Source organism: Bos mutus, chromosome 18, assembly GCF_027580195.1.
Source record: "Bos mutus isolate GX-2022 chromosome 18, NWIPB_WYAK_1.1, whole genome shotgun sequence".
Taxonomy (NCBI): domain Eukaryota; kingdom Metazoa; phylum Chordata; class Mammalia; order Artiodactyla; family Bovidae; genus Bos; species Bos mutus.
The window spans coordinates 60,715,456-60,738,461 of record NC_091634.1 but is presented as its reverse complement, the minus strand read 5'-3'; the positions used below and the strand labels follow the sequence as shown (position 1 = coordinate 60,738,461).

Here is a 23,006-nt window from a genome sequence, read left to right as displayed (position 1 = left end):
TTAGACAGGCATCTTCTTTACCTGTTTCCAAATTCTCTGGTACACTCTGGTAACAGGTACAAATGATTTTATGTGCAATGTGATCCTTAGTGATGGTAAATACACATACCTGGTTACCACAGATGCAGAACATTTCTCAAGGACACATAGCAAGAGTAGAGAAAATGTTTATTCATTTACAAACTTAGTAATATGAAAAGAAAACCTTAATTGAAATCTGGCTTGATAGAAACACAGTGCACAAAGTTAATGCCACATTCACGGGGGCAGAAACGCTCAGTCACCCTGGGTGCCTGTCATCCCCAGGGTGCGGGAGAAAGATCCCGTTTACTAAAGGGCCTCGCACAGCTGCAGGACCACATGCTGACAGGGGTGGGAAAGGGCTGAGCTGAACTGCACATTTACAAACGCAAAGAATGAGTTGTAGCCGTTACACTAGTTACCGTGGCGTTTTCATACATCCCAGGGGTTGACCAGAGAGTAGTGTTAGCTGTGCTGCTGGAAAACCCTTCACTGGAATGAGCTGTGGAAGCTTTCAACCCCACCACACCTGCCTGCTGAAGGTCCTTCTGTTTCTGCCCGCCGTGTGACGCTCTGGAGTGTAAGGCACTAGAACATGGCTGGGTGGAGGAGGGCCCCAAGCCCCAGTTCCTGGTGTGCAAAGGGAATCCTGGCATCAATCTGTTGAAACAGGTGCTAAAAGTATCCCCTCCATGACTTATAATTTCTGTCCTTGAGAGACAGAAAAATGAGAAGGGAGGAAGTCTGCAAAGGATAAAAACAGGTGTATCTAAATATCATGAGAAAAATGGCCCATGAAGAAATGTGTTAATTCTCCAAGGGTTTTGCTCAGAGAAGAATCATATTATACAAGGAACAACTCTGGTGTTTAATGGACAAAGAGAAGGCAAAGACATACAAAAATACTCAGTCCTCTTAAAAAATAGTGTATCTGTAGTGGTGAGGGGCTGCAGATGCCAGCCCCAGAGTGACAATGAAGGAGCCTTACAGCTAACTCAGCACCATAACGTGGAGGGCAGAGTGGCAGGGGTGTGGGGCACATGCTCACAGGGGAGCCCTAGTCCCCTCAGGACTCACTGCCCGGCCTGGTCACTGCTGTGTACTTCACCTGCCGTCTCTCTCTCCCACTCCGCTGTGCTTGAGGCCACATGCCTGCACATGACGTGCAGGAGGAAGAGTCCTCGCTCAGGAGGAACTTCCTCTGTATGATGTTGAGAAAATGCTGCTCATATCAAGGTTTGTGAGGGATGAGTGTGGATGGATGTGCAGAAAGAAAGGAAATAGTAGGTTGTACTTGAGTATTCAACACTGTTGACCAGATCTCTATCTTGGATACTAAAGACGATCCTTGCTGACTACACTGGCCAAGAGGCAACAAAGAGACACAAAAAGGACCTTGTAGTTAATGCCTGAAAGCCAGCTGATATAGTGGTTTTGGAGGCGGAAATCAAGGAGGGGGGTCATCTCTTCAGTGACACAAAATCACTTTTCAGAAGTGCCTGTCACTCCAGCCACACATGTGGTGGTGGGGGACAGGATTAACATCTCCAATGCATGCAAAGGCAGGGGAAAGAAGCAAGCTGAAGAGTTATTCTTCACGTTTCGTTACTTTCTTGGAAGCAACAGCCCAGGAAAGAAGAGATGCAGCTAAAACTCTTGGTCTGTACAAGGAGGTAGAGTCCAAGGACTGCATGCCTCCTGAAGAGAATCGAGCAGAAGTGACTTGGTGCTGCTCCAGTAGAAATGGGAACTCTGGGGCCAAGGTGAGACTGGGGTTAATCACTAGGCTAAATGGCATAGCGTGCATTTAGGGGGTACAGGGACTCCCCAGAAGAGCACCTGAATGTTGTGGGAACTGTTTAGTTCTGTCTCCTGGAGCACGTCCTGCCCACGCAGTGCTGTGTGACCAAAACACAAGCTAAGAGACATCAAATGGGCTACCCAGGCAGGTAGGTTTCTTGTCCCTTTTTTTGTGTGTGAAAACCTTCTCAATTAGAGCTTTCATCACAGACAAGAAATCTTCAACGTCAATCACATGACCATGGGACTTACACGTGGTACAAGTAACTAGGGGCTTATCTCAAGGGAGAAGACGCCCGGTAGACTTGCAGCCTGGATTCTCTATCTGTTTGAAGCCAACACACTTTGTATTTCTAGGTTCAAAACGATTCAACTGAATATGCTGAGAAGACTGTGGACCCCCTCTCGCAAGACAAATCATTTCAGAGAAGAAAGTTCATCCATCTAAAACAAAGAGTCCAGCCACCCCTTCAACAAACCCTCGAGTCTCCAGGAAGAAAGAGATGAGTTGTCACGGGTCCAGTCCCCAAGGAAGTGATACAGAAATGAGGATGTTTTGATTGTCAACCATGCCTGAGGCAGGAAAGAGTCACTCTCTTCAGTTTAGGACCAAACAGAGAAACCTACCAGATTCATATTGCCTATTTCAATGAAACAAAGGAGACTTCCAGGGTGAATGTAAAGTGCCAGAAGGTAAATACGTAAGTTTCAGGGCACTCAAAAAACAAGTGCTGCCCCCAGAATCTTAACATCTTGTACTTTACACATAAATCTAAAATCTAGAGTTTCCTTTGGATTCAGTCCCAAATAAATTTTAATTTATAAAGACAACTTTGCAGTGGTGCCGAGCATGGGATACCTTTAGTTCTACATCAGTCTCCATCTTCCTGGGTCAGTCAGCTGGCCAACACCTGCGTTGGCAAGGGCTCATGTCCTGCTCCCTCAAGTTTCATGACTGCTGTTCTGTGCTCTCCAGCTGGGCAGCACCCCTCCTCTCTGCCTGGAAGCAGCATCTCTCAACTCGTTAAATACACATTTACATCAAAATACCAAACCCCCAACAGATTTCTAATCATGTACTCCCTCATTAATCAGTGAAGACCTTGTAAGAAGGTGGACACTGAAGTCAGTGATCAAGTGGGTAAACAGAAATCCCAGAGAAATGCCAGAGTAGGCAGAGATCTGAGAAGTTTAAGCTTCTCTAATAACATGAAAGGATCATCTTGAATATACTTACAGACCTGTCAGGACTAAGGCAGCCAAGACACCAAAGGCTACGGTTCAAGTCTCTAGCAGCAATTTGTCTGCAAGGGGAAATGACATGTGGGGATGGATATCATAGTCCGGGAGATCTTAAGCAAACACAGGCAATGCTTAAAGCGAGCAGGGCCTTCTTACCCCAGTCGCTTTCTATTCCAGAAGATGTGGAGAGATGGCTGGAAAGAGAAGATGGAAGCAGACCTTGGGCTCAGGTAACACACTCTCCCCACACTGGGAGCAGAGGGCACCTCCATGTGGCTCTCTCTCTTCTCTGTGGGGGAAGCCAGACCCGGGGTCCCAGTGGCTCCCGCCCACTCAACATGGCCCCAGGCTCACTCCCTCAACCAGGGTGCCTAGCCTGTCTCCCTTGCCCTGCTCTAAATGGGGAGAAGGTCTGCTGAGCCAGCGGCTCCTGTGGCAGGGACATGGGAGGCTGACCTGAAAGTTGTGTGGGCTTGGGAAGAGGATCATCAAGGTGGGGTGACTGAACTGTGAGGAGCTGAAGGAAAAGCAGCACTGTTTCTAGAAGACTCAGCATTGCTGAGCTGTACTTTGAGGTCAGACTCTGTCAGCTGGGAAAAGCAACCCAGAAGGCAAACTGGCCTTTCTCTTCAAACAGTGTGGCTTACTTGTCTACTCAGTCAAACAAACCAACCAAAACCCCCTCACTGTAGAGGTTAGCAAGAGATGAAGAAACTTACAGGCAGGTGGTGCTTGCCCAACAGTCTGATAACTGGGTCAGTGGGGAGACCCAGGAGGGTTAACTGTTTATCTCTGCTAACCCCCAGGTATTGCCCTCACGATGCCTCTCTCATCAGCGAGGTAGGTGGTCATCCTCCTGACAGAGGGCTCACGGAGCCAACCTGCAGCACAAAGGAACGGGAGGACGACCTGCCCGGCTGAAAGGCATAAGCTGTTCCATGACGGCAACCCACAGAATTCACAGGTTCTTCCAAGGAAACAGCTCCACGGAGATGGACACTTAGCCTGCAGCCTGCCTTGCTTCAAGACACAGCACATGAAGTCAGGCTGTCAGCACAACCCACCTCACAAGGAGTCTGCTCCTATCCTCTGCCACCACGGGAACCTGAGAGGTGGAGTAGTGGCGACCAGCCCAGAGTATCAGGAGATGGGAGACGCAGGGGGAGGAGGAGATGGAGGGAGAGAGAAGGGAGCAAAGGGAGAGTTAAAAGCGGAAAAAGTCTACCAGGAGAGAAGAGATGGGAGGCCAAGCTTAACTCAAGAAGAGGGAGGGGTCAGGAGGAGGAGAAAAGCCCCTATGATGGTGAGAAGGAGGGGTGGCAGCGAGGCCCCCCGGCCTCACTTCCCGTGCAAGTCACTTAGCTCCACGTCCTCCTTCCGGCGCTTGTGGGTGAGGAGGGAGGGGACCGGGTACAGCTTGGCCTTGGCCTGGAACCGGTGTCCTGCAATGTCAATCTCATATTCTCCCCGGTTGATGAAATCCGCTGTCACCACCTGCTCCTCCCCTGTGTCCTCGGAGAAGTTGTGCACGAAGCCGAGACACACGTGGCGCTCCAGGGTGTAGCCGTAGGCGCTGCTGGTGGTCTTGCCCACATACCGCCCATTCCGGTAAATGGGCTCCCCCCACCACGGCCAGAGGTCCAGGTCTGTGTCGTGGTCGTCCAGGATGAACATGGTGAGGCGCTTGTACACCCCATTCTGCCTCTGCTGCAGCAGCGCGTCGCGCCCGATGAAATCCACGCCCTAGGAAAAAGAAGCGGCGCTCAGACCGTCAGGTCCCGGCGTAACCGCGGAGCACCGCCCCTCCCCCCCTCCCCGCTGCACGCGCTGGAGAATGCGGGCTTCCCACTGTGCGGGAAACCTGTGTTCCCAACACGAGACACCTTCAGAGGATCCTTGTAACAGCACAGGTACACATCGTTTTGTTTTCTAAACACATTTCAATCATGAGACCACACAGAAAAAAACAGGCAGAAAAATCTACACTTAAAAGTGCTTGTTGGAACTGTTTTAGAAAAGCAATGTTTTTATATAATCTCAACAAAAAGTCCATTTATATATTGTATGCATATATATTTATGCATATGTACAAAAAAGCAGAATAAAAATTTTTTTTAAATTTCATTTTATATTGGAATATAGCCAATTAATATATTGGGATATTCCAATTATTTGGAATATATTAACTCCAATATAATATTCCAATTAATTGGGATATATTGATTAGCCAATTAATTGGAATATAGCCAACTGCAGTCCCTTGGACTACAAAGAGCTCAAACCAGTCCATCCTAAAGGAAATCAGTCCTGAATATTCATTGGAAGGACTGATGCTGAACCTCCAATACTTTGGCCACCTGATGCGAAGAGCTGACTCACTGGAATGGACCCTGATGTTGGGAAAGACTGAAGGCAGGAGGAGAAGGGGACGACAGAGGATGAGATGGTTGGATGGCATCACCGACTCAATGGACATGAGTTTGAGCAAACTCTAAGAGTTGGTGACGGACAGGGAGCCTGGCGTGCTATAGTCCATGGGGTCGCAGAGTCAGACATGACTGAGCAACTGAAGTGAACTGGACTGACAGCAGATAACAATGTTGTGATAGTTTCAGGTGAACAGTGAAGGGACTCAGCCATATATATGTATCCATACACAGATCCATGTATGCGTCTATCCATATATACGTATCCATACACAGATCCATATATGTGTCTATCCCCTACCCACCACCCCAGGCTGCCACTTAAAACTGAGCAGAGTTCCCTAGGCTATACAGTAAGTCCTTGCTGGTTATCTATTTTAAATATAGCTGTGTGTTCACATCCATCCCAACTCCCCAACTATCCCTTCCCCTCATTCTTCCCTAAAATAAACTTAACAGTGATTGTGTCTGAAAAAAAAAAAAAAGAGTGATTTTAATTTTGTTTTTCCCTATTTTCCAAATTGAGTATTCTTTAATTTTATATCAGAGAAAAATACTTACCTAATCACACAAAAAGAGCAGCAGAGGTCTACTATGTTGTTTGGTAGAGAATGACTGCTAAGAGATTTTGTTAAGTGAAAAAAGTCAGGTGCAATATACCAAGTGTGTAGGGCCCAAGCACCACAATTAAGAAAGCAGTGAAGGGAGACTCCTCTGCATGCTCTGCACGGATGCTCTACAGGGAGACAGGACACTGTGCTTCTGGTCAAGCTGGCAGGAGGGCTGGGGGGGCTCAGAGTGGGGAAAGAGAATTTTATCCTCTTAAATGGTGATTTAACGAATATTTTTGAATTGCCATGATCAATAATAAACATATTTCCTATAAAGAAAAAAAGAGCATTTTCATATATTACTTTTGAAATGAAAAAAAATTAGGAAGTTGAATGTAATGTGACTCATTTGTATGTTTGTGGCAGGTTAATGAATCGCCATAACCAACTCTGAAAAACTGCCCAGAAAGCACTCAGTCTAAAACAGAGTGCAGTGCCCCAAACACGTGTTGTCTATCTGTCGTGTTTCCTTAGTCAGTGTTTTACCCCTCAGGCATCCTGAGGCCTCGGCCCCTGCACACCTGTTCCCCTGCAGGCTCCCTGCCTGGAGAGCTGAGGGCGGAGTGGAGTCAGCACGCGAGTACAATACCTTGTCTAACTTCACCCGAGACTCTCCTCCGCATTCCAGGGGTGTGGTGAGGGTGTTTAAGTCCTGACCCCAGAAGGCAAAAAACTTCTCAATTCGGAGACTACGAAGAGCGTAATACCCAGCATTCCGGATTCCGTATTTCTGCCCCACGCTCATCACTTCATTGTATACGTGCAGGGCGTACTAGAGGGAGAGACGAGAGGTCAGTAATGAGCAGACCTTCAGCACTGAACATGGCGCGCGGCTGGCTGTCCCTGCTACCTGGACAGGGCAGGAGGTTGGCTATAATCCTCAGGAGCCCCACTGCCACAGCCCAGACTTAAGCTCCAGGAAAGCAGCATCCGTCTCCTCACTTCTCTACAATGTCTAGGATCTAAGTACACAGCAGCACGACATAACTCACAGAAGCTCTCTTACCACTCAGCAAACAACCAATCTCGTAACCGCCTCTCCGGCAGCCACACATCCTCCCCACCATGTTCTCTTGCCCCTGCTCCCCAACCCTGGTCCTTCCCTCGTGCACTGGCCCACGCTGTGAAACTAGATTTCCATGTAACTCTAGGCGTGCATGCACAACTCTGATCTGTCACACCAACTGTGGCATCTTAGCCCTGGAGCAGGTCACAGAGGACCCCAGAAAGCAAAGCCCTCCTACCACGTCCCGCAGCATCCAGTCTCTCACACTGCTTTGTTTTTGGTTCCAGATATGTTTAAGTACCAGATAACTTAAATGAGCAGAAAGTTTTCCAAATTGAAAGCAAATAATCTAAACATACTATGTTAAGCCTGAAGCCCAACAACAACAATACTGTTTACTTTAAAAACTGTAACTCAGAGAAAACAAGACACAGAAGAATGAGAAAGACAGATGTTATATAATCCACACTTACGTGTGGAATCTTAAAAAAAAAAACAAAACACCAAAAAACCCCCAAAATAGCACCCAAACTCATAGAACAAGAGACCAGGTGGTTACTGGTAGGTAGAGGGGTGAGGACTGGAGGAAGGTGGTCAAAAGGTAGAAGCTTCCTTGTAAGGCAGGCACTAGGGATGTGGTGTACATGTGACTACAGTTGACGCTGCTGTATGATACACATGAAAGTTAAGAGTAAATCCTGAGAGGAGTTATCACAGAAAAACAATTTTTCTCTCTTTTTTATTGACGCTGTATGAGATAGTGAATGCTAAGTCTATGTAAGTCAGTCCATTATACTGTCCACCTGAATCTTAAACAACGATGTATATAAATTATATCTCAATATAACGGGGGGGAACAAGGAAAAGCAGCTTCATCGGTATTGCAATTCTTTAATGTATATGGCTCTATAAACTGTACTACTGCAGCCAAACAGGCCTCGACTAAACAGAACAATGTGGTCAAGACGATTTTAGATGTGGACAAGGGAGTCTGGGCTATTGGTACAACACAGCCTGTGGTATGTGTGTAAGTCAAACACTGGAGATAGCAAAGGTGGGTGGAGGAGACCAGTGGGGACTGGCTGGGCAAGGAGAGTAAGAATGAGCCGTATCTTAGGTGGGTTCAGTGTCTCAAGCTGAATGCTCTGTGTCTGAGTTAAGAGGAAGACAGAGAAGAAAAGACTGAAAGCAAGTTATTAGTCTTGGACTAGAGAAGAGCAAAGGGAAAAGTAGGTCCCCACCATTTACTCACTTTCTCACTAAATGCCAGGGATTGAGGGTAAATAATCTGCCGTCTGCCACCATGCTTCTGGAAGCCATCTCCTCTAAGAGACAAGTATAACCTTCTTGAGGACAAAAACCAGCTTGAAAAGAACCCAAGCAGTGCAAAAATTACCTCTTGGACTCATGGAAAACATGAGTAAGAATGGGACCAGCCCAAGAGAATGAGGTGGAAAACAGAGCTTCCCCCTCCTGATGGGCTTTGCTGATTAATGACCCGGGAGCAGGTGGTCACACCTCAGTGACCTGATAGTCACAGTTGATCCCCTGTCGGTACAGGCAAAATGTGCCAGCTATATGTGTATCAGCTCTTCTCAAATTGTAACATTTGAGTGTGAAAAAGCAGATGAAATTTGATGGGATGGCAAATCCATGCTTCATGTAATAATTAAAAGGAAACCTAATACCATGAGTAACATGACTGATGTCAAGAACGTGAGGATGCTGAGGATCAATGCTACTTGTCACAACTGGACACAGGAAAGAAAATGCAGGAATAAAATTGTTAAGAAACAAGAAAAATGATTACTATTTGTATATGGTCAGACTGAACTCTGGAAATTCCAGAGAAACAACTAAAAAACAGCTATAAACAGTAAGACAGTTTAGGAAGGAAACAGGTTAAAGCATTAATAAACAAAAGAAAAAAGCTTTTAGAAATCATAATCACCTAGAAGATACTAGAATAAAGATACCCTTCCTATTCACAATAGCAACACCACCAAAATATTATTCATATAAATTTATAACATCTACATGAGGAAAACTTCAAAATACCTCTGAAGGTCACACACACGTTAGGGAATGTTTAACAGGAGGATTCCTGTGTGCTCTTTTCTGTCTCTCATAAATCCTTTGTTCCTTATCAGTTCCTGGTAATGACTGGAGCAGCACGCTGCTCCCAGGACTGAGGTCATGAGATAAAACGCATGCGTGGATTTCCTTCAGTAAACATTCTCCTTACAACAAAACTGCTTAGTCACGACTCTTTTTCTTGAGATATGGATTGTCTTCTGAATCATGACCACTGTTAATTCCTTGTTTCCTTGATAACAGTTGCTGTACGTCTGGTTTTCTGATCTTTATCATTGTCGAAAGAAATTCCTTGCACAACAGCCTATATGTACTCACAGAAAGATCACTAAAGCACCCCTGCTCCACCAGAGGCCTGGGTCCCCGTGTCTCTCTCTCTCTCTCCCTCCCTCCAGCTAATTCTCTGGAGCGTGGAAACCCGCCAAGCTCGCTCTCCTGCCTGGGCTTTCAAGACCTCTTCGAGAGGACACCCTGTGCCTTCATGAGTGGTGCAAGCCCTGTTCAAGGGTTTTATTGGTTCTCTGCGTAAACCAGGGAATATTAGCTTCTTTCTCTCTTTCTTTCACTTTCTTATTGTCGACTCCAGACTACCAGGTTCCGGTCCATTAAAGGACCGCAACACACACACACAAACCCAAATAAAAAAGGTACATTCTGATTGTAATATTCAACACACGTAAGAGTGTCAATTCTTCCTAACTGACAAACGTAACACAACCCCCCAAATCAGGGTGTTTTTAACTAGATGATTATAAATGTTTATGAGGGAGCATAAGGAAATAGGAATTACTTTCCAGAGTTTTCCAAGCTGTGAAGGAGGAAAGCATTACCAAGTATTAAAATGAACAATAAAGACTCAATAATTAAGATAATGTGGTCCTGGATAAACCAAACAGAATAAAGGTCCAGAAATATACCCAAATGTAGCAACTTAGTATGTGATAAAGGTAGAATCTCATGCTGATTGGTTATCCATGTTAGAAAAAATAGCTTGATCCACAGCTCATAAAGTGTACCAAGAGACAGTGCAAAAGGTTCGTGCATTTAAATATTTAAAAAGCCCCACAAACCCCTAAATAGCAATAACACAAACTATAAATAAATTAAAAAATAAAAAAACCTGAAAACACCAGAAGAAAAGAGGAAAAATTTTATAACTCTGGGGTGGGGAAGCCCATTCTATGTATCAAAGTTTGGAAGCCACAAAAGGTTGATCAATTCACCTACCAAAAAAATAAATTTGTTTTTGCAACATACGGAACATTTTCCATAATAAAAAGTAAAATGAAAAAAACCCTTCAACATGGTAAAAACAACAACAACAACAAATCAAGACAAATGGGAAAAAAAATTTACAACTTAACAGTAAGGACTGTCTGGTTCAGAGAAATTAGGTAAAAAGACTAATAATTTAATACACAAATGGACAAAAGATAGAGCCAGAACATTCATTCATACAGCACTTACTAAGCATTTACTATGTGCCAAGCTCCTCTGTGCTGGTGATACAGAAGTTAAATAACTCTGCGTTCAGCAAACCTGTATTTAAAACGGGTAAACTGTTGAACAAAATAAAGAAAATATATATTCTGAGAGACACTGGTAAGCACCCTGAAGAAAAACAGGGAAGGGGGCTAGGGAGGAGGGGGCTGGTGGATGCAGCTTTAAAGAAGGTCTCATCAAGAAGGCGAGGCGAGACCAGACCTGAAGCAGGTGTGGCCCTCAGCCTGGTGGCACTATGAAGGACAGACTGCCAAGGACAGCTGAGGGCAGGCGGAAAGGCCCCGAGGCTTCAGACGTTCGCCCAGCAGGGAGTGAAGGGCCGGGAGCGAGAGCCAGGAAGACGGGAGATAGGAGCAGCCCCGAGAAGGGCAGGCGGAGCAGTGCGGGCCTGCGGACAGGCTTTTACTCAGAGGGAGCCGGGTTTTGAAAAGCAGCTTGATCTCTTGCATAAAACTGCACTGACAAACTGCTTTGCACCCATCGGCCCAAAGAGTGACAACCTGGTGCTGGTACAAGCAATAAAGAAAAAGGGACTCTTGTACACTGCGGAACTTTTTATAACAGCCAAGGATGAGAAACCCCATAAATGTCTATTAATAGCAGACTAGTTAAACTATGATTCAGGGCCTTCCCTGGGGGTCCAGTGGCTAAGATTCTGCACTCCCAATGCAGGAGGCCTGGGTTCCATCCCTGGTCAAAGAATGTGCTGCAACAGACTGAAGATCCAACATGTTGCAACTAAGACCCAGCACAGCCAAATAAATATTTTTAAAATAAATGATTGAACTATATAATGGAATACTGCAGCACTTTTATTAAAAAGGAAGGAAAAAGGAAAAGGAAGCTCTCTCTTAGGTCCTGGCAGGTGAAGACCTGTAAGCTGCTTGGTAAAACAATCAGGTGAAGAAGTGCAGTGTGCTTCCACTTGCGTTTCTAAAGAGGGTGTGAAGGTGTCTTTGAACTTGCTTCCATACGCACAAAACTCTGACGTGATATAAACTAACAACTATATCACTCCTGGTGGCTGGTGAGAACTGGTCAGTGGCGCTGAACACATTTCAGAGATGTTTAATTTTAGACCATGTGAATGTTCTAGACCTACAGAAAGCAGTAAAAATGTCACACCCTCTCTCACGCAGCCGGCCGCAGCGAGGAAGGCTGGCAGACGGGCTCTCTGCGCACCCCCACCCCCGCCCCGTGGCGCTTACCTCTATGGGGATGTAGAGCATGAACCCCGGCTCGCCCGTGTGCGTCATGCTCATCACCCGGATCCCATTGGCGTAGCCCACGCTCATCTCCTGTGGAGACCAAGGGAGGGGGTCACCGTGGAGGTGTCAGAGGATGAAGGTCTCAGGAGCCCTCTCATTAGCTCTGCACCCTCCCTGCATCTGACCCTGGAGGAGACAGACACATGTGAATGAAGCAATTTCTTCCCTGATGGTCTGTTTCCAGGCAATGGGGTCACTAAGCGCATAGCCCAGCCTCTTAACGCCCAGCTCAGGAGTGCCAGCCCAGCCGCTGGGGGAGTGAGGCAGTCTTGGACAAGCAGGAAACACTTCTCTCCACAAAGTCCTGCTGAAGATCTGCTGCAGTTTTAGTCAAGACGTCAGGAGCTATGAAGAGCAGGCAAATGCTCCCTGGCAGACCTGGCAGACCAGCCCTGGGCACCTGCCCCAGAGAAGACGCTGGTTCACCTGCTACCCTGGGGGCAGACACTGAGCTCCCCATGTTCTGAACATGTTTCCAGCAGCAGTGACCCAAAAGGGCCTCTGACTCAACCGTGCTCTGTGGTGGGGTGTGCGGAGCCCCAGACGGCCCCCAGCAGGCCGCCTCTGTGGGGAGCAGGTTGGGGCAGTGTGCTGAGGCACAAAGGTGTGGGCAAGCCTCTTCTGAGCAAAGAAAGGGCTCTGACAGGGCCGGCCGACAGCTAACAGAGCTTTCTGCTGCTTTAACTGTGCCACAGAGAAGAGAGAGCTGTGCAGTCACTTAAGAGGAACCTGACTTCAGTCTGAACTTCAAAGAGCACCCCATCAGTAACTGTCGCGGAGCTGCCTGTGACAGTTGCCAAAACACTGGTCTGTGCGACCTCTCCATCTGCTGCTTCCCAGAGTGTTCAGCTGTCCTTCCTTTCACTCAGTTGCACTTTGTTTCACTCAGATCTAGTTGCCAAGTATAAGAAAGAAAACTACGTATGTTGTTCAGGGATTCACCTAGCCATTTCTTATCTGAAGGGGCACCACATACACAGAAGTTACTTTGTGTGTGGAAAAGAGGAAGCTCTGCATGGAGAGAAGGGACCTGACCTTGGCTGGGGTTTCTTGGCATCAGTGTCATAATATTACAACATAAAAATGTAATCCACTGCTACAGAAAGCAATGGGCTTCCCTGATAGGTCAGCTGGGAAAGAATCTGCCTGAATGCAGGAGACCCCAGTTCAATTCCTGGGTCGGGAAGATCGCCTGGAGAAGGGATAGGCTACTCACTCCAATATTCTTGGGCTTCCTTGTGGCTCAGCTGGTACAGAATCCGCCTGCAATGTGGGAGACCTGGGTTTGATCCCTGGGTTGGGAAGATCCCCCTTGAGAAGAGAAAGGCTATCCACTCCAGTATTCTGGCCTGGAGAATTCCGTGGACTATACAGTCCATGGGGTCAAAGAGTCAGACACGACTGACCGACTTTCACTTTCTCAGAAAGCAAAAAATATATAGAACTGATATTGAGAAAAGTTAGGTCCACTTTAACGACATCAAGTTTATTAAATAAGAAGACTGTCAAGAATGGAAAACAGTGGATATGCTCATTTTGTTTGCTTAACATAAGAACACACTCTGTGGATGTTAACACCATAATGAGAACATGTAATTGTAATCTCTATATAAGAACATTCCCTGCTTATTTAAAAACTAGAAGTTTTCCAGTACTCACCTTGCAAAACAGACTTGGGAAGTGGTCTGGAGTCATGGGGGCATAGGACAGCTCGGACAGCACGTCTACAGCTCGAGGACCAATCAGGTTGAGGGCTAAAGGGGAAAGAACAGGACATGTCTGGCTGCTCCAGGTGAACAGCTGAGCCAATGGGGAAGGTCTGTTCTGGACTTGCTCACCTATGGCCGGGTCTGGGTGGCAAGACCGTGAAAACCTTCCTGTGTTTAGGCAGTCCTAGGATGCACCTAGATTCTGGCAAACACACTTCTGACAAGGCTGCTAAGTGCTGCCACTGACTCCTGGCATGTGAGAGCCTGGCCAGTTGTGGCCTCTTCCTGGGTACAAAGGAAGACGAGCCTCTACAGCCTCCTCTGCAGGGAGACTGGGAGCATGAGGCCAGAGGACAGGAGTCCACTCCCAGGGCTGGCCCTGAACACCTGCATAGGTCCCGCTCCCCTCCTCTTCCCAGTGCAGGTGTGTGATGGAAAAGCCCCAAACATAAATCAGTAACAGGAGAGCCCGAGGAGAGCTGCCCCTTTGCCGGGATCTGTGACAGCAGCTGAGCACATCATATATCAGATACCCTCAGACAGACTGGAAAACAGGCTGGCTTCCATAAGCTTCTAGTTTTCCAATCTGGTAGCAAGAAGGCCATCATATTTGCTACAATGAACTCGCCTCTAGTGGAGGCGAGGCAAGGGTCCTTTAAGTGAGAAGCAGGGAGGGGTTAAGCTGGAATTAGGGGGCAGAAGAGAAAGGGCTGCTCCATGAGAGGACTGCTGAGGGGGAGGTAATCAGGAAATAAGTTAACTATCCTTAAGAAGTATTTACTTACTAAAAAAAACCAAAAACTAAGGGGAAATTGTGACGAAAACAATACTTACATGATGAATTAAAATAATTTAATAATGAGTCATCCGTTAATTCAACAAATATTTGCACTCTGATTTGCAGCCAAAGATGGAGAAGCTCTATACAGTCAGCAAAAACAAGACCAGGAGCTGACTGTGGCTCAGACCATGAACTCCTTATTGCCAAATTCAGACTTAAATTGAAGAAAGTAGGGAAAACCACTAGACCATTCATGTATGACCTAAATCAAATCCCTTATGATTATACAGTGGAAGTGAGAAATAGATTTAAGGGCCTAGATCTGATAGAGTGCCTGATGAACTATGGAATGAGTTTCGTGACACTGTACAGGAGACAGGGATCAAGACCATTCCCATAGAAAAGAAATGCAAAAAAGCAAAATGGCTGTCTGGGGAGGACTTACAAATAGCTGTGAAAAGAAGAGAAGGGAAAAGCAAAGGAGAAAAGGAAAGATATAAACATCTGAATGCAGAGTTCCAAAGAATAGCAAGAAGAGATAAGAACGCCTTCTTCAGTGATCAATGCAAAGAAATAGAGGAAAACAACAGAATGGGAAAGACTAGGGATCTCTTCAAGAAAACCAGAGATACCAAAGGAACATTTCATGCAAAGATGAGCTTGATAAACGACAGAAATGGTACGGACCTAAGAGAAGCAGAAGATATTAAGAAGAGATGGCAAGAATACACAGAAGGACTGTACAAAAAAATCTTCACGACCCAGATAATCACAGTGGTGTGATCACTGACCTAGAGCCAGATATCCTGGAATGTAAAGTCAAATGGGCCTTAGAAAGCATCACTACGAACAAAGCTAGTGGAGATGATGGAATTCCAGTTGAGCTATTCCAAATCCTGAAAGATGATGCTGTGAAAGTGCTGCACTCAATATGCCAGCAAATTTGGAAAACTCAGCAGTGGCCACAGGACTGGAAAAGGTCAGTTTTCATTTCAATCCCAAAGAAAGGCATTGCCAAAGAATGCTCAAACTACCGCACAATTGCACTCATCTCACATGCTAGTAAAGTAATGCTCAAAATTCTCCAAGCCAGGCTTCAGCAATATGTGAACCGTGAACTTCCAGATGTTCAAGCTGGTTTTAGAAAAGGCAGAGGAACCAGAGGTCAAATTGGCAACATCTGCTGGATCATGGAAAAAGCAAGAGAGTTCCAGAAAAACATCTATTTCTGCTTTATTGACTATGCCAAAGCCTTTGACTGTGTGGATCACAATAAACTGTGGAAAATTCTGAAAGAGATGGGAATCCCAGACAACCTGATCTGCCTCTTGAGAAATCTGTATGCAGGTCAGGAAGCAACAGTTAGAACTGGACATGGAACAACAGACTGGTTCCAAATAGGAAAAGGAGTACGTCAAGGCTGCATATTGTCACCCTGCTTATTTAACTTCTATGCAGAGTACATCATGAGAAACGCTGGACTGGAAGAAACACAAGCTGGAATCAAGATTGCCGGGAGAAATATCAATAACCTCAGATATGCAGATGACACCACCCTGATGGCAGAAAGTGAAGAGGAACTCAAAAGCCTCTTGATGAAAGTTAAAGTGGAGAGTAAAAAAGTTGGCTTCAAGCTCAACATTCAGAAAACGAAGATCATGGCATCCGGTCCCACCACTTCATGGGAAATAGATGGGGAAACAGTGGAAACAGTGTCAGACTTTATTTTTCTGGGCTCCAAAATCACTACAGATGGTGACTGCAACCATGAAATTAAAAGACGCTTACTCCTTGGAAGGAAAGTTATGACCAACCTAGATAGCACATTCAAAAGCAGAGACATTACTTTGCCAACAAAGGTTCGTCTAGTCAAGGCTATGGTTTTTCCTGTGGTCATGTATGGATGTGAGAGTTGGACTGTGAAGAAGGCTGAGCACTGAAGAATTGATGCTTTTGAACTGTGGTGTTGGAGAAGACTCTTGAGAGTCCCTTGGACTGCAAGGAGATCCAACCAGTCCATTCTGAAGATCAGCCCTGGGATTTCTTTGGAAGGAATGATGCCAAAGCTGAAACTCCAGTACTCTGGCCACCTCATACGAAGAGTTGACTCATTGGAAAAGACTCTGATGCTGGGAGGGATTGGGGGCAAGAGGAGAAGGGGACGACAGAGGATGAGATGGCTGGATGGCATCACTGACTGGATGGACGTGAGTCTGAGTGAACTCTGGGAGTTGGTGATGGAAAGGGAGGCCTGGTGTGCTGTGATTCATGGGGTCGCAAAGAGTTGGACATGACTGAGCGACTGATCTGATCTGATCTGATGCTGACTATAGGGGATACAGCAGTAACAACACAGAGGAGCAATACGTCATCCCATGCTTTACTTACAACGTGGGGAAGTGCTAGGGATCGATTGGCTATGACCAGGAGCCTCTTACAAGAGGCTAATTCTGATACTCCTGAACATCAGATATGAAGAAGGCAAATGGAGAAGACAAACCTGGATTACGGGGCCGGCCAACCCCGGAGGGCCCCCTGACCCCAGCGGGCCGCCTGACCCTGGAGGGCCCCTTACCAGTGTATTTCCAGGTGACATCCTCCAGAATCAGGTTGCTGTCTTCTGGCATGTACTTCTTAAGCCAAGCCCAACAATGGACCTGCTGGTCGGTTGGAGAAATCATGAAGAAACTGAAAGTGAGACCAAAAGTAATCAAAACCAGGCGGCAGAAGAATGATCAGGAAGCAGTGGGTTCTCAACTAGAGTCAAAGCAATGGACAGAACGTGGCCAGTGGTCTCTTCACTTTCAGGACACACCACATCAGGACAAAGCAAGGTTCTGGCGTCCTGCTAGTGCCAAGAAATCACACAGCCTACTAACGTAAGATAAGGCACTTTCTCCAAGTAGAATAACTAATTCTCCACACTAGGTTTTAAATAATCTGGTGCGTTTCTTTCCCCCTCCTCGTCGGGGGGTGAAGTGGGGGGTGTGTGTGTGCGTGCGCATGCACGGGCGCTGCTGATGAACAGGCCATGCTTTTTGTTCTCAGTGTTATTAATGGGGTCCTGCTGAAGTGGCCACGCCCTCTAGGGCCATGTGCGGAGGGAGCGGGGCGGCGCCTGGCTCACCTGCGCTTGCTCAGCCGGGCTATGCTGCAGTCATTTTCGTACCCACCACGCTCGTTGAGCATGCCGGTATGCACGATGTGGCCCACGGGCACGTCAAGGTCGTTGGAGAAGAGGTACTGGAGAATTTCTAATGCCTGATCCCCGGTGGACTGTAGGGTTGGGGAATGAAACAGAGATAACAGATGTAAGAACCTCTGGCTGGCAATGAGGCCTGACGTGCAAGGCCACTTGCTGAGAAAATTCAACTAGCTGGCCCTCGCGCAACGACATCTGCAGATTCACCCCACTGCAAGGAGCTCAGGTAAGCTAGCTACGGATTCTAGTGTCAAATGGGCCTCTACAAGCAGAGAAAGAATCAGAAACAAAGAGTTACAAATTCCAGAAAATGTTATAATTCAGTTGACACACTAAAATATACCCGAGTTCTTACAGAATCAGTTTTGAAGTGACAGATGATAAACAAGAGGCAGATAATAAACATGCATGTTTCCAAGTCTGTTCCTTTGGTTCTCAAATACTTACTGTTATTTCAAACTTTGTGAAAGAGGACATGTCAATGACACACACGGCTTCCTTACAGCACTTGACTTCGGACTCCACAATCTCAAACCAGTCTGGCTTGTAGAAAGTCTTGCTCTGCTCCAAGGCCAGGAGGTCTATAGGACAGAGAAAACCAAAGGAAGAAGGAAAAGGAGGGGATTTGTCCTGGGGAGTTTCCTTGATAGCTTAGGACAGTATACTTGGTTTTTATTATTTATTCTCCCAGGAACACAGTCGAGCTGTACTGATTTAAAAATAAGGTTTAGGACTTCCCTAGTGGTCCGGTGGTTAAGAATCTGCCTGTCAATAAGGGGACACAGGCTTGATTCCTGACCCAGGAAGATCCCACATGCCATGGAGCAACTAAACCTGCGCATACAACTCCCGGAGCCCGTGCCCTAGAGCCTGTGCTCTGCAACGAGACCCGTGCACCACAACCGGAGCGCGGCCCCCACGGGCGCAGCTGAGAGCGCCCCAGCTCGGCAACAGAGACCCGACACAGCCAAAAATCCATGATTTAAAACCAGACCAAACCAAGATTTATTATTCTTAGGACAAAAAGAACAAATATGAGAACGTGCCTTCTTACCCTTGTCTGGTGGTATGAAGTACTTTGGCCTCTCGAATCCATGTTTCTCCATCCACCTGGCTCCCTGCGCGTCCAGCCGGTCATAGAGAGGAGAGGTGCGTAACTGCCTTCCAGTCTGGAAGTCCCAACGGGGAACCTTCAGGTCGTAGAGCAGAGCTAGGAGATGAAGAGCAGCCCGTGAGAGCCCAAGCCACAGAGCTGAGCACCCATATCCACGAGACTCTGGAGTTGCTTCCATTCAAAAGAGCATGCTTTCCAGGCTGCTGTAGCCCAACTTCCCAACAATACCTAGTGTGACAGGAATGTTCCAGAAGAAAGGATTGCATTGTAAGAGCTGGTGTCGCCCCTCCACAGAGTTATACAGCTGTGAGTCACGTCACGACTCCAGATCTTTGTTTATAATTATTTTTAAGCTAGCAGGTGGAAACAATAGCAGAAAGGGTTCTAAACCTTGCCAAGCTCCCAGCAGGGATGAAGCTCACGTCTACACGGGACACAGGAGGTTACATAGTGTGAAACATTGGCACCTGCTTCTTTCCAGTGCCTGTGTGGTTGGAGTCTCAGACCTGTCGCACACTTGCCCTAGTATTTAACCATTTCTGAAGCAAAAGGGCACACAGCGTACTTGATATGGTGGCTCTGGAATCTGACAGGTTGCAGTTTGTCCCACTGACATTGTTATGTAACAAAGCTAGGGGCAGGATTCACTTCTCCTAATGTCCAATCTGCAACAGTAGTAAGTAAAAATATCCAGAAAGAGCATGATCTTTAGTGTCTTCCAGAGAGAAGACTGGACTTCACACAAGGCCAAATAAGAGGTACTTCGCTGAGGCAGAAGCAAGCGTGCTGCCCTCTCTGAACTGCCCAGAGCTCTTCTGGGCTTTAGGTCCTACCTTCCAATTCCCCATTTTCTGTCATGCCTGAAACTTCCAACTCATGAGAATCAGAGAAGGGCCCCCAAAGTGCTATATCTTCAAGAAGCTCAAGTTTCATTACAATTTGCACAGAAAATAAAAAATCTTGGCAGTCACACATACGGCTACCAGCCCGGCACAACCACTGAAGCCGGTTTGGCCTGGATTCTGCGCTCTGCAAAGAGAAGCCACTGCACCACAGCAGAGCAGCCCTCCCTGCCGTAACTGAGAAAGGCCCGCACGCAGCGCCGAACACCAGCACAGCCAAAAACGAATAAATTATATGTAAACATATATGTGTATATATATATATATTTAAAGCTATCTCTAAAGGGCTCACTGGGAAATAAAAAGCCAAGACAAGACAGTAATCCTTCCAAGTCAGAAGCAAAAACAAAGAGAAAGCAGGAATGCATGTCTGGTATTTACATGAGAAGTGATTTCCTATCTGGTGAGCATATGGTGGGTTGATGATGAGAGTCACTTGTGCTTTGAGACTAACTTGACAAATTCTCTGCCTTGGAAAGCAAACCACGATCTCAAAGACCAAGTGGGGAGCGAGCATTCACTGTGACACAGCACAGTGAAAAGAAGGCAAAGACGAGAATGCTCAAGAAGCTGCTGCTGCGAGCCCGACAGGAGTGACCCCCGTACGTCCCGGTCCACTTCCTGGTCACAGAGTAAGTACTGTACAGCACACTAAACAGTTCACACACGTCGTGGGCATAATGCCCCCAACGCAGGCCTGAAACGGTCAAACGCCAGGAGCCCAACTTGAAGCGACTGCCGAAGAACCGAGGAAGAATCTGCCCCTGTGGAGACAGAGCCAGTGAGATGCCTGTGGAGAGGGGCAGTGGGGACGCAGCTTCACTCACGCATGACCTCCATGACACGGTGGCGCAGGAAGGTTCGGCTGCTCTGGAGGGCTCCAAACCGCTTCAGGTCCAGTTCCCAGACGTTTTCCGAGGGGTAGCCGTACACCATCCACTCAGCGAGGTACCTGCAAAGGGGGAAGTTGCCAGGCCTCTCAGCACTGTGACATTCAGCGTGGGACTAGGACTCAAGCACCAATGGGCTCGAAAGACCCTGTCTTGTCAAGACTGGCTGAACGATTTTCTAATTCCTTAACTTCTGGAGGAAGCAAATGAGATCCACCTACTGCTCTCACAAGACCACCATGAGGACATGAGCACTAATGGTGAGACTGCCTGGGAAGAATTAGGGCATGGCAGCCCACTCCAGTATTCTTGCCTGGGAAATCCCACGGACAGCAGAGCCTGGTGGGCTACAGTCTACAGAGTCGCAGAGTCAGACATGACTGAGTGACTCAGTACACACACATGAAGTCAGTCAGTCAGTGCAGTCGCTCAGTCGTGTCCGACTCTGCGACCCCATGAATCGCAGCACACCAGGCCTCCCTGTCCATCACCAACTCCCAGAGTTCACTCAGACTCACGCCCATCGAGTCAGTGATGCCATCCAGCCATCTCATCAGCTGTCGTCCCCTTTTCCACCTGCCCCCAATCCCTCCCAGCATCAGAGTCTTTTCCAATGAGTCAACTCTTCACATGAGGTGGCCAAAGTACTGGAGTTTCAGCTTTAGCATCATTCCTTCCAAAGAAATCCCAGGGCTGATCTCCTTCAGAATGGACTGGTTGGATCTCCTTGCAGTCCAAGGGACTCTCAAGAGTCTTCTCCAACACCACAGTTCAAAAGCATCAATTCTTCAGCGCTCAGACTTCTTCACAGTCCAACTCTCACATCCATACATGACCAAGGGAAAACCCATAGCCTTGACTAGACGGACCTTTGTTGGCAAAGTAATGTCTCTGCTTTTGAATATGCTATCTAGGTTGGTCATAACTTTCCTTCCGAGGAGTAAGCGTCTTTTAATTTCATGGCTGCAGTCACCATCTGCAGTGATTTTGGAGCCCCCCAAAATAAAGTCTGACACTGTTTCCACTGTTTCCCCATCTATTTCATGAAGTGATGGGACCAGATGCCATGATCTTCGTTTTCTGAATGTTGAGTTTTAAGCCAACTTTTTCACTCTCCTCTTTCACCTTCATCAAGAGGCTTTTGAGTTCCTCTTCACTTTCTGCCATAAGGGTGGTGTCATCTGCATATCTGAGGTTATTGATATTTCTCCCGGCAATCTTGATTCCAGCTTGTGTTTCTTCCAGCCCAGGATTTCTCATGATGTACTCTACATATAAGTTAAATAAGCAGGGTGACAATATACAACCTTGACGTACTCCCTTTCCTATTTGGAACCAGTCTGTTGTTCCATGTCCAGTTCTAACTGTTGCTTCCTGACCTGCGTACAAATTTCTCAAGAGGCATGAAGAAATAAGACTAAAATAAACATACAAATGTACTCTATACATTTTGATTTTTTTTCCCCTGTAAAACAGTCATCTCAGGAGGTTATATAGTTATATGGCCATATCACTTTTGCTCCAAACATTTTTGGTAACTTCTAATCCATAACTGTCTTCAGAGCCATACTACATTTCACCCAAGTATACTTTCTGGTCACTTAATTAAAAATTTTTTTAAACTGTGATAAAATACAGACAATATGAAATTTACCATCTCAACCATTTACAAGTACATACATCAGGGATGTTAAGTATTTTCACACTGTCTGTAATGATCACCACCATTCACCTACAGAATTCTTTTCACTTCCCAAACAAACTACATCCAGTAAACAGAGACCACCCCCCACACTCCCATCAACCACCATCCGAGTCTGTCTCTATGAACTGTACTACTCTTATGTATTCAAATAGGTGGAATTTTATAGTATTGTCCTTTTGACACTGGCTTTATTTTTATTAGTACCAAATTTTAAAATAAAAACTTAGGTGATGAGCATGATCTTGTACTCCACTCACCATCACTACTTCCAAACTCAAACAAACACATTCAAAGGACCAACATTTGTTATGACTGAAGTAGTACAGACGAACATGCCACTGGTTCCCAGGTTAACTCCAAAAAAGGGGTTAACAGTGACGTGCCTGCAACAAGGGGCGAGTACCTTTACAGGGACAGCTCTCTACGGACACGTGTTGTCCGCTTACTGCGAACGTGCTGGATTAAGTACATCACAGACCATGTGAACAAGAAGAAAGAAGGAAGCCCAGCAAGCCGAGTCTGAGTGGGAAGGACTTACTTTCCAGCTCCTCCACCAAACGAAAGGCCTGCAGAGTTCATTCCCACCAGGACGAAGTAGCCCCGCACTGAGGGAGACTCGCCCATGATGCACCGCATGTCTGGGGTGAAGGTCTCGGGGCAGTTCACCAACTTCACGATCTCCAGCGTCTCCAGCTGTGGCATCCGACGCAGCAGGGAACTCAGCAGGGGCTC

The 23,006-nt window shown here is 46.6% G+C and overlaps 1 protein-coding gene across 5 annotated transcripts in view; it reads right to left on the bottom strand.

Annotated features, from left to right (window-relative positions):
• Window positions 1-151: 151 nt before the first annotated feature.
• The window catches only part of PDPR (pyruvate dehydrogenase phosphatase regulatory subunit), a 44,456-nt gene continuing 21,601 nt past the window's right edge, over window positions 152-23,006 (bottom strand). For all 5 annotated transcript variants that reach the window (XM_070388728.1, XM_070388727.1, XM_070388730.1 and 2 more), the window contains 10 exons: window positions 22,813-23,005; window positions 20,507-20,631; window positions 18,718-18,873; window positions 18,111-18,244; window positions 17,589-17,737; window positions 17,037-17,149; window positions 13,631-13,725; window positions 11,912-12,001; window positions 6,690-6,872; window positions 152-4,806 (listed from right to left, as the gene is read on the bottom strand). In XM_070388728.1, the coding sequence (XP_070244829.1) occupies window positions 4,402-4,806; window positions 6,690-6,872; window positions 11,912-12,001; window positions 13,631-13,725; window positions 17,037-17,149; window positions 17,589-17,737; window positions 18,111-18,244; window positions 18,718-18,873; window positions 20,507-20,631; window positions 22,813-23,005 (1,643 nt within the window). In that variant the 3' untranslated portion in view covers window positions 152-4,401. The remainder of the gene's footprint in view (window positions 4,807-6,689; window positions 6,873-11,911; window positions 12,002-13,630; window positions 13,726-17,036; window positions 17,150-17,588; window positions 17,738-18,110; window positions 18,245-18,717; window positions 18,874-20,506; window positions 20,632-22,812; window position 23,006) is intronic.